Source organism: Rhamphochromis sp. 'chilingali' (assembly GCF_963969265.1).
Source record: "Rhamphochromis sp. 'chilingali' genome assembly, chromosome: 4".
Classification (NCBI taxonomy): Eukaryota; Metazoa; Chordata; class Actinopteri; order Cichliformes; family Cichlidae; genus Rhamphochromis; species Rhamphochromis sp. 'chilingali'.
The window spans coordinates 29,923,948-29,939,607 of NC_137948.1; the positions used below are offsets into that span (position 1 = coordinate 29,923,948).

Sequence of the window (15,660 nt, forward strand, 5' to 3'; positions counted from 1 at the left end):
CTTACCACAAAACGGAGAAGTTATGACAAATCAGACTATAAGGCAAAAAGAAAGTGCAGCTTTATGGTTTCATGGACAAAAGAATTTCTGTGGCTGCAATATGACGAGCTAAATAACCAGGGCTGCACATAAGTGGTCCGCAGGTACGCATTCGCTGTCAAAATAAAAAAACACGCACAAGGGTTAGGGTTAAATTTAAAAACTGTACTTTTGAGTTAAAATATATATTTATAATTTTAATAAATGACAAATTAAAAAGGCATGAACATTTTTTTTGTATCGAAAAAATATCGAACCGTGACACCAAAGTATCGAACCGAACCGAACCGTGAATTTTGTGTATCGTTGCACCCCTACGGAAGGTGTACGTAATGAGGTGGCCATTGAGTGCAAGCCTGATTGTTTCTGGTAATGATTCGATTATTGGCTTAGCACTCAAACATCAACATGCAGGAAGGAAAGTTGCAAGTCTAAATAAATACCTTCCATGGAAATTGCTTCAGGGCTGCATTTCAGAAGTAAAAACACTTAAAGGGAACCAGCCTGTCACTTGAGAAAATTTGACTTGTCACAGCAAGAGAGAATAGGTATAAATAATGACACGAGTAATCATGTCATAGATCGTACCACTATCTGGCCCACCATCTCCTGCCAGGGCTTGCTGGGAATGCTTCGACAGAGCTGCAATTTTGCACACCACTGCCTGTGCTTTAAATACTGGGAGCCATTAAAATTGCGATTTAAAAAAGAGGCCTTTTATCATTAAACCAACTACTTCTTCTCCCTTCCCATCTCAGCGACTCATAAATCCCAGCCATAATTTATAACCACTTTGCGGCATTTTAAATTTGTCTAATGTGGTTTTCACTTGTGAAACGTTCCCTCAAATCATGGTACGTTAGCTGAACTGAAAACTGTCCTTAACACAGCCAATCCAACCTCAGTTCAGACACCTGCATCTGACTGCAGCAGGAAACAACAACAGTAACTTCCTCTTTTTTTGCCCGCGGTGCACTCAGGTGTGCACACATATACAAACGAGGACCAGTAAAAGAAAAATGAAAAGCAGGGAAAAGAAAGAAAGAATAGAGATCTTTGAATACCTGCAGAACAGGAATCCAACACGCCCAAAACGGACATAAGATACCTATATCACATGTATGAAACATAGTGTCTCCTGCTGGACACCCCCCTCCGCCCACACTCACGTGCACATACAATCCACCCTGCACGTCAGAACAAGTCCTTACTACACGTATGAAATTCCTTCAAACCAAAACGACAACAGTGTTGTTGACTTGCTGTGTGTGTGTGTGTGTGTGTGTGTGTGTGTGTGTGTGTGTGTGTGTGTGTGTGTGTGTGCACCTCCCATTCGCAATAACCTAATCTACACCCTTCTTCTTTCTCTCTCAGGACTCTTAAAGCACCAGCGTTCACTCTTAACATCTAAACACTTTTCTCTCACCTCAGGTAAAATACAGCAGAGGAAAAAACCCCTTTCTTTTACGCAACTTATATGTAGATTATCTGACTTAATGCCATAACATTCAAATATGATTAAAATGGCTAGTTTTACTTTAAAGTGGGCCCCTTTTAAAGTTTCTTTATTCTCAACACTTTTATATATTTTAAGTTATTTAACCTATAAATTCAACACAGCTACTAAAGGACGTTACAGTGTAACCATTTTGTCAGTGGCTGTTTCCAAAGTCATGAATAAAAGTTCAGCCGATTATTTACAGAAGTTATAGGACCAATCCTCACAAAAAGCAGAAGCTTGTGGTGAGAAATCTTTACAAAAGTTTATTTAGAAATTTCACCACCAGCTCTCACATCTGGTTAAATTCACAGAAAAAACTTCTTTATGGAAGGAAATGATTTTAGCACCTTTAAATGTTTTCCCTTGCCCTCCATTCATTTTCTGAAGCCCCATTCACACATACCTTGACACCTGTGGATGATCCCACTTACCCACAAAAATCAAAGGTTGCTAGGGGAAAATGTGCATTCTGCAACGGGTTGGCAAGTGTTTCCCAGCAGCTGCTAAGTTTAACTGGCTGCAAAGAGGTCTACAGTACAGTGTACTTGCAATTACTTTGGTTGTTAGCAGGTTGCTATGGTTGCCTTCAGTTAGCGTGGATAAAAGCGGTTTGTCGGGAAACACTCGACAACCGCTTGCCCAGAGGCAGTGAAACTGTGAAAAGTGCAACGCAAACTACAAACAGATAGTCACCTTCAAAAGTAAAAGCTGCACCTTTTGAAATACACAGCTTTTACTTTGAAGGTGAATGGTCTCCAAACAACAAGAGGCCACGGCAATCTGCTGACGACCAAAGCAATCACAGGGAGGTTTTTAATGCAAATAATTTTATAGTCGGCCAGCAACTAGTCACCAACCAGTCGAGTAACACACATTTTCACCAGTGCCGGAGGTTCCTAAGAGATTTCCAGGCATGTTTAACTAAGCCCATAACAGCTTATCCAACTAAGAGTGGTGACAGTTTGCCAGTCTATCACAGGGCTAACACAGAGCAAAGGATAACCACACACTCTCACATCCACATCTACACGTATGAGTTACACCTCACAGCAGGTAGGTTCCTGGGTTCAAACCTTTGGGTCTGCTGTGATATTCTTAAAGTTTCCTTGTGCCTACAGGGGTTTCCTCCCACAGCCCAAAGACACGAACTTTAGATTGGGTTGTTCAGAAGCAGTTACTTAAATATGAAGAAGGGTTGCAACTGATTACTGTATCAGTTATTTTACCCATGAATCATTCAGTTGGAAAAGATGAATTTGTTCAGTGAAATATCAAAGCATGACTGAGTGACTGACTGAGGGACTGGTGCGTCACAAAAACCAAATCATCAAATCACAGCGTAAAAACTTAATCACAACATTATTAATGGATAAACAACAAAGTAGCATTTCAGTTTCTAACAAACTGTGCACTGAAAATCTGAAGGACGACTCTCTCTTTTTGTCTTTATATGTGAACTGCAAACAAAGCTTTAGCTGCTGAACTCTACATCTGATTAATATAAAAGCAATACAAAGCTGTAGTACTGCACGGTTTCCAACAACGAATCATCAACTGTGATTGCATCTGCACATCTTTCAGGCTATCGCATTAAAATCTAAACTTGTGCTCACTTCTCAAACTAATTTAGCAATGTTAAGATATCATTAACCAGTAAATAATCAACACAGCACTTCCTGAGAATTCAAGATAATCGTTTGCTTGTTTCTAAAGCTGTCGAACTCTAGAAAGCATCAGCAAAGTGTATATGTAGGCCTACACATCTGAAACAAGAACAGGATGCCAACTAGGCGTTCAGTGTTCACTGGATACTCGAGGTGAATATTTGTTTGATCCAAATTTAATTTACATACTCCATATTTATAGAAGTTTCAATGTGCGGTACAAGCACAGGTCAACTTTTGACCGTGCTTGTTCTTCTGCGTTGTAACTCATACCAACATTTCGATCTGTTCACGTGATCACTTTTACCAAGAACCACCCTGAACAGGAAGAACAGGGTCCCCAAAGACCACACGGCGGGGCTGAAGATGTGCTGTGCTGCTGCTCTGCATGGCAGCGGACTTTCTGAGCACGAGTAAAATTAAAGGTGGGAGGGGCTGATACACAAGCTGCTCTTCAGCCTTTTTGAATGGCAGCAGTTGATTTGGCTAGATAAGGATCACGTGATTTTGACAGGATGTGTTTTTTCTGTGGTGTTTGAGCTTACTTTAACCTTTTCTGTTACCTTTAAGATCACTGTCATATCACACGGGCTAATTCATTCAGAAGCACCGTCTCATACTGCTGTGCTCCTCAGACGCATGCAGCATTATTTTTATTAGATTACAGCTGATTATACGCTGCACAGACACATTTGTCATATTTGTGCACCGCAGGACACCTCAGGCATTTGAAAGCTGTCCTTCCTTCCCGTCATCTTTATCAAACAGCTCTTATGCTTGAGCCGAATTCCTGAGACTAACGGTGCTCTGACATGATGTTTTTTCATCTCATTTATGCAGTGGTTACATCAAATTTAAAATTACTTATAAGTTTTATAAATTAAGCTGGCTTCAACTCAAGCGCTTAAAACTACTCTGACCTGGATCAATGAGAACCTGCCAAGTCAAATTTATTAAATGACTTATTTTTCTTTCACTCATAAATAAAGACATCTCTGTATGTGTGTGTGTTAATGTGTCTGTTAGGGCTGGGCCATATCATACCGTTCACGGTAATACCGGTATAGAAAATGAAATATCGCGATAGAATATGGGTACGGAGCCTACGGAGCATTACAGCTACCGTAGGCAGGAGCCTCGCGGAGTAATACGTACGGTGCTTCAACATAATATTACCGTATTGCGTGTGTGTGTAACCTCTTTCTAAGTTTTGTGGATATTATACATGGTTATGCTGAGGATATGTCGGCCAATTTCCACTGGAAATGCCTTTTGGTTAAACTGTCAGCAAGGAATTTGCATTTGCACTGTTACATTTTTATATAACTTTAATGCAAAAAACAGCTGCTTGTTTAAGTGAAAATACATTGATGGGGTTTTTTTTGCACTAATAAAATTGAGGAGTTGTAAAGTATTTTGTCTAGTGTCAATTATATCGTCAGTTATATCGTTATCGCAAATTTTCAAATCTGTATCGTGATAAATATTTTTGGTCATATCGCCCTGCTCTTCACCTCCCTCTAGAAATGGACTGGCTTTTTAAACCATCATGCACACACTCACACTCCAATGGATGCATCAGATTAAACTTTGGGGGTTCAGTACCTTAAATAGCATCCACAGAACCACCGACCTTTTAATTAGTGGATGCTCTACCTTCTGAGGCACAGCTACATCCAAACTTACAACACCTAGTCCTGTCCAAATATCAACTGAGCTCAACCCCCACTTAGCTTCCAAGATCAGACAGGAACCATTTGGTACTCATTGGTTGCATTTCTGAGGTCAGCGCATTGTCAAATTTGAGCTCATCTCAGTGAGAACCCATCACGTTTTGGCTAAAATCTGATGAGCTGGGATGACCACATGAATGTTTACATTGTCATTTCTGTGAGTGGATTTACTGACATAATGCATTCCCATTACCGGCCTAAACCTTATTCTAACCTCACCGCTAAACCAATCCTCTGACGAGGAGGTGTAAACACACCTCTAAAACCTCCTCACTAGAGTAGTCTAAATTAAATTCAAACAAAATAGTAATGCAATACTTGGCTATGGTTTATGTTTATTGTGCTCTTTCAGTTTCTTGGAGGGCGTCAGGTTAAGCGACGACAAATTCAGTCACTCTCTTGTTGTGTGGCAACCCACAAATGACACGCTCAGCGAGCGCATTCTTACATCTGTCCTCGTTTCAAAGAGCATCACTCTGTGCACGTCTTCATGTGAGGACATCTGACAGCTGCAGTTAGAGAAATAACCCGGACCTCATTCTTTGTAACCCAGCGGGGGTTTTCTCATTTTATTTTTGAACACCAGTAAAAGCAGTTTGGTTTGACATTAGAGAAGCTGGACAGATGAACTGTGCTGATTTTTTGTTTACTTTTTTTAAGTGGTTTAAGTACATTTTATTTTACAGCCCAAGTAACAGCTGAGGAAAAAAGAAACACTTACTCGAGTTATTGCTAAATTTGGCATTAACTTACAGAGCACAGCTCTGGTCTGCATGCACACAAGTGCTGACTGGATAGTTTGTCTGACTGGTTAGCTACTTTTCATATCTTTGATGTTTACTTTCCTCTCAGTCAGAGGCATAAAAGGCTTTCTATATGATTAAGAGTGCTCTGTTTTCACTAAGCTGGTTGAAACTTGCAATAAAACCTTATCTGACAGCAGCTCTACCTGAGAAAGGCTGCAGACAGTCTGTGCTCTCCACATTTTGTGTGTCATCAACTCAGGCTAATTAACCGCACACCAGTCCGTAGTCCAGGCGCCCGTGTGCACTCACTCACCCACATAAAGCGTTAATTTTTTCTACCTCCGGTGCATTTCCTGTATCAGCAGCAGAGCAGTTGAGGAGGGGACTTCAACTTTTTCGCTATTACACAAGAGGCTAACGTGGAAACTCTGGCTGCCTCGTCCTGAGCCGCACATGGATGATCATGACCGAGGCTAAATGACTTGAGGTGGATGTCTGAGAAGGATGGTGAAGAAGAGGAAGTGATACAGAGCGACAACAATCGCCACAGCTGAGCAGCATGCATGTGATTTAGGGGTGTCACCGTGCTGCTGCAAGGACCTGTTTGTGAAACTGCTTTGTGCAGAGGTCCATGTCTAGACACCCACCAACCCACCCACCAGCACCTTGAGTAGCCACCCACCCGCAGCCACACATCACCATCCACCCCCACATGCACAGACACACGCCCACCACCATTTTACAGCTCCAATCAGATGTAAACTTCCTGGTCTGTCTCCCTGCCATCTCTCCTCGGTCAAAACCAGACATCTCAGCTTTCAGTGCTCCGCCGACTCTTCTACTCTTACATCTCACACTGTCTCCTCAGCTCGAGCCTCTTCGGGGAGCTTTCGCACTCTCATTTGTCACTGCTGGCAAGCACCTGCTTTGAGTTTGACACCTGCCTGCCAACACCAACCCGCCATCAACAAAAGAGTCAACAGGTCACCGTTAACAGTGTGCAGACCTGAGGCCCCCGAATATAAGAAACAAACACACACACAGCAACACTCCTTCAGACAGTGAACATCCGTCCACACACCCACAGCCATATGCAGCAGAGGGATTTGTGAATGAGCCGCTGCTCTTACCTTGGCACTGGAATCCCTGCTTCCCAAAGCCCCTGTGGACAGAAAGACAGGGCTGTGAGATTTGGGGAATTCACAAGATATGCATTGGCAGTGACGCGCACGCGCACACACACATATCCAATCACACATGATCTCGCGCGCGCGCGCACACACACACACACACACACATCAGCGGGGCCCTGTGTCTTCAGCAGCATTCCTCCAGTGTCAGAGATGGGTGTCCGGGACGATGCGGTAAAAACACCGAGCAGCAGCAACTGCTCTGCGGCTGCCGACACGCCATCTCTCCCCGACAGGCCCGCGGTGTTGTCGCATTGTGGAGGGGGGTGGGGGGTGTATGGCGCACCGCGTTGTTTTTCATGATAATGAAAGAAACACTGCGGTGTCAGTGTGGACGAAGGCCGATTGAGCCGCAGCAGCAAGTGAATCACCTGTGTCCTTTCCCCTCACACACACACACACACACGCCCGCGCGCACACTCACCAGATGAAGTCCGTGCAGTGGCTGCAGAAGGTTGGCTGCTTGAAGAAGCGCGCGATGAACTTGTGGTTCTTCACCTCGTGCACATTCTTCTGACGGAGGGCTCCCTGACGGGCAAAGCCGCGCGCGCTCTCCGGCACCTCTCCTTCGCTGTTGGGGTCAGCCATCTTAACGAGGAAGCGGCGGCGGTCCGAGAGGAGGAACGAGGGGTGAGGAGAGGGGAGAGAGAGACGCGACGGAGGCGGCGGGGGAGGACGAGTCGCGGTACAGGTGCCGCCTCCTTCTCCTCTTCGCCCCGCTGGCCGCCGCGGTGTCGCTCGTGCTGCCGGTGTTTTTGTCGGTCTGCGTCCAGCTCGCGCTCAAGCTGCTGCAGCTGCTTCTTCCGGCGGGTCCCCGTGCCGCGCGCCTGCTTCCCTCTTCTCACCGATGTGCCGCTGCTTACAACTCTCTCTCTCTCTCTCTCTCTCTCTTCCTCCCTCTCTGTATTTGTGCGTTGACGTGTTGTTTGTGTGGCACACCTCTGAAGCGATCTCTCTCCGTCTATGGCACAACGAGCCCTGCGTTCTTTCACTGTGATGTGACTTCTGGAGACACACGCATCCAAACCAGTCTGAGACGCCAGTTAACAGAAACCAGTGATTGCCCACGAACCCGTGAGTCAGAGGCCCCTGAAGCTCCGATTTCAGAGAGTCCGTCATTATTAGCCAACCTGGTGACCCCGTTTTCTAAAAAAAAAAAAAATCTACCTTTAGTCATAGACTCTTATTTCAAACATATAGAGAGCATTAGAATTTCAAGTTGAACTCGTGCCTCTGTGTCTGAATGAAAACTTACATTTTAAAATATTTTATTGATTATATACCTCTGACTTATTCTGTAAAGTGTAATTAGATGTGTCTGTTGTCATCAGTGTTTTCAGCATTATTAATGTACCTTTTCAGAGTCAGTGTGGACTTTGATAATCAGCACCTATTTGTCAATATATATGTAGACAGAGAGTATGGATTCTGGAAGTGAAAAATGTGCTGTTCCTCTAATCATGTAAAGACTCCTGCAGTGCAAAGTGGAAACCAGGCGGCGGTACAGTGCAGACAGGTAAGCCATACTGTTGTCTCTAGATTACAGACAGGCCCACAGTTTGCTTTCTTTTCCTTTTAGTCTTATCAGATACAGTAAAGCTACTACATAGTCAGAAGCATGAACATTACAAATTGAGTACACAGGACTTTGCGCATTTCTGTGGAGAAACTAAATCAGCAGCTTGTAGAACCATCCTTAGCCTTTACCGTGTTGGTTCAGATCACTGAGGATGTGCAGGAATTTGTTTATGCACAGCTCTATTTCAATCAGGTTGAGGTGTGGACTTTGACTGGACCGTTGCAACACCTTCATTCTTTTCTTTTTCAGCCATTCTGGCATAGATTTTGCTGTTCTGTTTTGGGTCATTGCCCTGTTCAGTAATCCAGTGTGGACCAAGCTTTAGCTGATAAACAGAGCTGTTGGTCTCACATTTGCCCCTAGAGGAGTTCAAGGCCACCTTAATGACTTCAAGCTGCCCAGGTCCTGTGATTGCAAAACAAACCCAAATCATCACCACTCCTCCACCGTGCTCGACAGTTGGTATGATATCCGCCTGTGCTGATATGCCGTGTTTTGCTTTTATCAAACATGGCTTCATGCATTATGGTCAACATCTCCACTTTAGTCTCATATGCTCGAAGGACATTGTTCCACAAGTGTTGTAGTTTGCTCAAGTACAAATTTCTAATCCTAAACCACGCTCCATGTTCTTTTTAGAGAGAAGAGGCTTTCTCCTGGCAACCCTTCCAAACAAGTCATACCTGTTTAGTGTAAATTTAAATGTGCTGTCATGAACTTCACCATTTAACACACTAACTGAGGCCTGAGTTTGAGATGTAGCTCTCTGTGCAACATTCAGTGAAACTGCAAAAAATCTGTGTGAACTCTGAGATTGTTGCTTCTTGATAACACACACCCAAATGCTCTGGACCAGCAAACTTCCCAAATGTGTGCCTGTAGAGATGCTCACACTTCCAAATCAGATTTTTTTTTCATAACTGTATTTTAGGTTATATGCAGTGTTGATCAAGTTACTTGAAAAAAGTCATCAGTAACTAATTACTGATTACTTCCCCAAAAAAGTAATCCTGTTACTTTACTGATTACTTATTTTCAAAAGTAATTAATTACTTAGTTACTTAGTTACTTTTTAAAAACACGATTTACAACCTGAAGAGGTGATAAAGCGATAGATCTTTCAGCCCAATTCTACTTTTTCTGCATAATCCATCATACAAAATGTAATCAAATGGAAAAGTCTCTTTTTAAAACTTGTTTTATCAGTTTTAATCTTTTAACTTTATGCATCAAGCAAACATTTAATTATATGCAACATTCTTTGACTGGAAGAAATTTGTTTAATATTTAAACCTATTTTCTGCATATTCCAGCACATAAGATAAAATATTTTTTGTGTTTACACTCAGTCTTTCAAATAGATGCAAGTAAAACACAGCAGAAAATAAATAAAGTCAAAGACTCGGCGGTCCTGTTGCTCTATTTTCACCTGTAAAGCAGGAGTAGAGTAGGCGGAGGTTTACCCTGGTGCAGGTGTGCCGCAGCGGTCAGTGGAAGAATCCGCGAGTTTCTCTGTGAGTTTCCCATTACGTCGTTGAGCACTCGGTGCTTGTTTAGGGGGTTTTTTCGCTGTAAAAAGTTTTCTTCCCACGCACAACGGACGCTAAAGTTTTTGTCACTTTTTATGGAATCAAACTTAAAGTAAGGTCAGTACTTCCACGCTTTAAACGCTGCACGCTCATACTCTCTCCTGCACTCGATATACGATCCATTGTTGATCTGCACACAGCTGTTGTCACTAACGTCGCACTCGCTTACGTCACTGTCATGAGACATTCTCGCAAAAAAATCACGGTTTTAGTAACGCAGTAACGCAGCGTGCTTACGGGATAGTAACAGTAATCTAATTACCGTTTTTGCGATAGTAATTCCTTACTTTACTCGTTAAAAGTAATCGGATTACAGTAACACATTACTGCCCATCTCTGGTTATATGTATCTGGCAATCTTCTTGTAGAGGAAGCCAGTCAAAATTTATTTTTCAGACATTTTTAGTTTGTGTTTGTTTATTAACAAAACTGCTTTTATTGTCAATTTACATTTTTTTATATGGCTCTACTAATAATAACAATAATAACGATGTTATTAGAATTGCTATTGTTGTTAATTATAATTATTATTAATTACAATTCTTTTGATTATCAGGGAGGAAACATTGCAAACCATCGCATTTGTAAAACTACCGTTGATTGTTTCAGTATTTTTACATTCAAAATAGCTTAAAAGAATTAATCACATATTAGTTTTCTGTCAAGTGACTCACTGATTAATCAAACAATCATTTCAGTGTTAGAGTGCTCATTGATTCCTCGAGAAATAAACACACTGGCAAGTACAAAGCAGGTCTGACGTTTCAGCAGGTTGAGCAGCCGAGGCAAACACAGCCTGTTGCTCCAGGCATCGTTTTTTAAAACTGACAGGCTGTGGTAAAGTCTTGCTTAAGCTTCCGGTGCAGGCTACTGATATGAGGTTGGGATCACGAAGGAAGATAAATGTATTAATACACCCAAATCTCACAAGACTGCCTTTTTTTTTCTGTCCCTGGGAGTTTGCAAGTCGGTTATTTTTGTTAGAGAATTGTAATTGCTTGAATTGAACATCAGTTAAGACACGTCAGCTTAGCTCTACAATAATGTTGTCCTGTTATATTTTTTAAATGGCAGTAGGGAGGCGAGGTTTTTTCAGTGTAAAACCAGGAGAATTCAGAGCTGTATCGGGAGGATTGACCAAAAATGTTTTGTTTTTCTCGTTGTCTTGTTAAACACTAATTAAACCTCTTCAAAGCTTTATTGGATCGGGCTTTCCGGTTATCTGACCAAATACAGAAGTGTCGCCTTCGTGTCCGAATGAGCACCTTAAACACTTTTACAGTAAAGCTACCACGGGTGGGGCCTTTGCAATATTTGAATATAACTTTCCACTTACAACAAGTCAGGATGCATTCCATCAGGTTAATAAAAACTAACACGTGAAATTACAGCATGCAGACCTGCCTCTCGTAAATCTTGAGTCTCTAAAAGACTGTTAGGGAGAACAGCCTCACTGGGGTTAGTCAAAAACTGACTGTTACACTGTGATCTCTGACACAGTTATATATGTTAAACAGGCTTTTTTCTGCACACACAACGACCTGAATATGACAAAACATCATAGGAATAGTTGGTTGCTGGAGGTGCACACAGCAGTCTCCACCATTCATATTTTCCTTATAATATAATATTAATAATAATAATAATAATTTTATCTATAGGCACCTTTCACCCACCTTACAATAACACAAGAACAATAGCAGCAATAAAATATAATAAACATGGCAAAATAAAATTTAGACATGAGGTAAAAAACCAAAAAAAAAACTTTGACTTCAAATTTTACTTCTATTCAAGACATGAAATGTTACTAGAATACAATGTTTTGTGTTGAAGACAGTTGAAGTTACAGCAGTGTTTACCTTTAACTGCATCGTACACAAAAGATCACGCTAACCACTGATAAACAGTGAATTTAACAAGAATATGCTTGTGTAATATTGGGAATATCTGGAAAAACAGGTAAACAGGTGTTGCTGGACCTTGTAGACACTCTGAGGCAAATTTCTGTGTAGTTTAGATACTGGTGTTTATAATGAGTGTTTATGGGATTAAGCTTTCCACCATTAGTCTGTGGTGCAAATGTTCAATAAATTGCTTGAAAAAAATCTAAGGGCTCATTTTTTCAATAACACAAGAACAATAGCAGCAATAGAATATAATAAACATGGCAAAATAAAATTTAGACATGAGGTAAAAAACCAAAAAAAAACCTTTGACTTCTAATTTTACTTCTATTCAAGACATGAAATGTTACTAGAATACAATGTTTTGTGTTGAAGACAGAGCCTTTAATAGATCAGATTAATAACGCTCATCAGTAATGCTCATAATATTAGTAGTGACAACTGCATGTCAAAATGACCCAAAGTTATTTAGTTGCTTCCAGCTGATCATAGAAGTCTTTCTTCTGGGATTATTACATATCTACAGCACCAGAATCCATACACTAACATTTCCAAAGATAGAGAGATGATCTTGCTTTAAATGTGGCTACTGCAACATAAACATTTAAAAATAACTAAAAAGAAACTAAGAAGAAACTGTCCTCAACACAAAAACAGGATCGATCAGACTCTAACAGCCAGATAATGTTCTATACTTCACTCTGTGCAGCTGTTAGAGTGACAAAGGTTATCTGATCGGTTGATTAAAATGTACTAAAATGTGTATGGGTATTCGTCTATATAACTACGAATGGCCACTTCATTAGGTACATCTGTTCATCTGCTCATTAACACAAATATCTAGTCAGCCAATCACGTGGTAGCAAATGTGCTTTTAAGTATGTATACAAAGCGAAGATGACCTGCTTGAAGTACAAACTGAGCATCTGATTGGGGGACAAAGGGGATTTAAGTGACTTTGAATGTGGCGTGGTTGTTGGTGCCAGACAGGCTGGTCTGAATATCTCAGAAAGTGCTGATCTACTGAGTTTTTCAGCCCATAACCATCTCTAGGATTTACAGATAATGGTCTGGAAAAGAGAAAATATCTTGTGAGCTGCAGCTCTCTGGGTGAAAATGCCTTGTGGCAGTCAGAGATTCCAGACTGCTGAAAGGTGAGAGGAAGGCAACAGTAACTCTACCACTGTTACAGCCAAGGTATGCAATAGAGCACCTCTGAATGCACAACATGCCCATCCCTGAAGCAGATGGGCTATAGCAGCAGAAGGCCACACTGGGTCCCACTTTGCCCTCATCAGTCTTGATTTCTGCTGCAACACTGAGATGACAACACGAAAGCATGGATGCATCCTGCCTTGCATCAGTGTTTCAGGTGGTGTGAGGGATACTTAATTGGTACACTCAGTACCAGCTGAGCATTATTTAACACCACAGCCCATCTGAGTGTTGTTACTGACCATGTTGATGCCTTGATCATAGCATACCCTTTTTATACACCATGTCACAAAACTCATATCATCTCAAGGGAATTCAAGGGAATCTTCTTGAACATGACAATGAGTTCATTGTACTCCAAAGTCAGCCAACTGAGCATCTGAGGAGTGTTTCCAGCAACCGCTGAGGTAGGGGGGCCAACCCAGTGCTAGCATGTGTACCCAATAAAGTGGTGAGTGAGTGTACATCTAAAAGACAGAAAGCTATTGCCGCAATGAGAAAATCAGCAATGTTGTATTGCTGAAAAGTGTTTTTATAGTGATTAAAGTAACACACTGAATTAATATTCTGTTATTTGCTACTCATTTGCACAATCCACATGTGATCCATAAAACAAGGTATACAAGTCTATTTAAAGTGTAGGCGGTGGGGTGTTTCCTTTGATTCCTGTTTATATTAAACGCTGTTCCTTCAGTCTCTCTGGAATGGCAGCGTTATGTGTAGGAGGTTATGTGTGAATGACGGAAACCTCTGCCTTTTCTGAATATTTGAACCTGTCATGTTACAGGTTTCATGTGAGAAAATGGGCTAAAAGGTGTCAGTCTGTCACCTTCCCACAACTCAGAGCAGCCATTCCAGCAATCAGTTTTAGCTGCACTGATGGCTTTAATGATTGAATGAAAACAAGAGTCTCAGTTGGCATGACTAAGATGATTGTGCAAAACATTTTTAGCACACTAAAAAAGATCAAAAGATCAGGTCACACTTATCAGTGGCAGATAACCTCACTGGTTGTTTTTCACCTATATTTTCCCCGTCTGCATGTGGTGCATCTCGCTGTTAAAGAAAACTGAAAAACAGTAAAATGCTTTTTATTTCCCATGCCTTTTTTTAAGGTCAATATAATCTAGAGATCTAATTTTAATTACATTTCACTTAAAAAAATGTTTTTAAAATGTTTGTGTATGGAAAATATGTGAGCGTTATGTTTCTAGAGAGAAGTCTGATGGGGAAAAAATCATAAAAGTAGGCAAGAACAAAGCTCGCTGGCAAGTTACAGCAGTGTTTACCTTTAACTGCATCGTACACAAAAGATCACGCTAACCACAGATAAACAGTGAATTTAACAAGAATATGCTTGTGTAATAGTGGGAATATCTGGAAAAACAGGTGTTGCTGGACCTTGTAGACACTGAGGCAAATTTCTGTGTAGTTTAGATACTGGTGTTTATAATGAGTGTTTATGGGATTAAGCTTTCCACCATTAGTCTGTGGTGCAAATGTTCAATAAATTGCTTGAAAAAAATCTAAGGGCTCATTTTTTCTAGGAAATACACAGGCAGTGTTGGAACTGCTGTCCTTTGCAAACTTGTTCAAGCTCTGAACTTGATCCAAATTTCACTCACACTCCCATTTTTCCTTTGAACACCACTTCTGCCAAAACAGAGGTAACAGAGCAGTCAGCAGTCCAGCACTGAACATGGTCGACGGTAGCAGAAGCACAAACAGAAACTGAGATGGCCCTGGCGCGTTGCCTGTTTTCATGCCCGTGCACAAATAATTGAACTCTTTGGAAAGTGGGTGTGAGAGTCTGGGAAACTCAGCCAGGTAGTAAAGTACTTTCACACCATTGTAAACTGAACAACTTGGCAGAAGTTCCACTGTTTTTAAATGATTTTTAGTTTAAAGAACTCCGTAGTGCTGTTTATCTTCGCTGATTTTGCTTTTGTGTTTGTTTTGATCATCCCTAAATCAATAAATTGTGTCAAATTAAAGCCTTGCTTTGTTTCAAAGGTTGATTCATTTTCTGCCAACTCTAGAAATGTTCCAGGACGTTTGTTCACTCTCTACGGAGTGCGAGGCAGATCTCACTGGACACTTTCACCATTTCCACCTGTTCAAGTGCCCATTAATACAAATATCTAATCAGTCAATCACATGGGAGCAACTCTGCATTTAGAGATGTAGAGATAGTCAAGACAAACTGAGTATCGAGGTATGCAAAAGAGCACGTCAATGCACTCACCAGTTGAACTCAACTGATTTGATGGGCTACAGCAGCAGAGGACATTACTGGATGCTACAGCTTTCAGCTAAGAGCAGGAAACTGAGATTAAAGCCAGCGTGAGGTCAGATTTAGGCATAAACAGCATGAAAGCAATTATCCATCTGGTCTTGTATCAACACTTCATCCTGCTGGTGTTGGTGTAAGGATGTTGGTACACTTTGGGCCTCTTACCACCAACTGAGCATCATTTCAGCACCGCAGCATTGCTGT

The 15,660-nt window shown here is 41.4% G+C and overlaps 1 protein-coding gene across 1 annotated transcript in view; it reads right to left on the minus strand.

Annotated features, from left to right (window-relative positions):
* LOC308394869 (protein kinase C beta type-like) overlaps positions 1-15,660 on the minus strand; it is a 54,440-nt gene that overhangs the window by 37,028 nt on the left and 1,752 nt on the right. Inside the window, 5 exon segments of the mRNA XM_080879460.1 lie at positions 6,814-6,845; positions 7,298-7,542; positions 7,544-7,681; positions 7,683-7,782; positions 7,784-8,019. Coding sequence (XP_080735586.1) covers positions 6,814-6,845; positions 7,298-7,542; positions 7,544-7,681; positions 7,683-7,782; positions 7,784-8,019 — 751 coding nt within the window.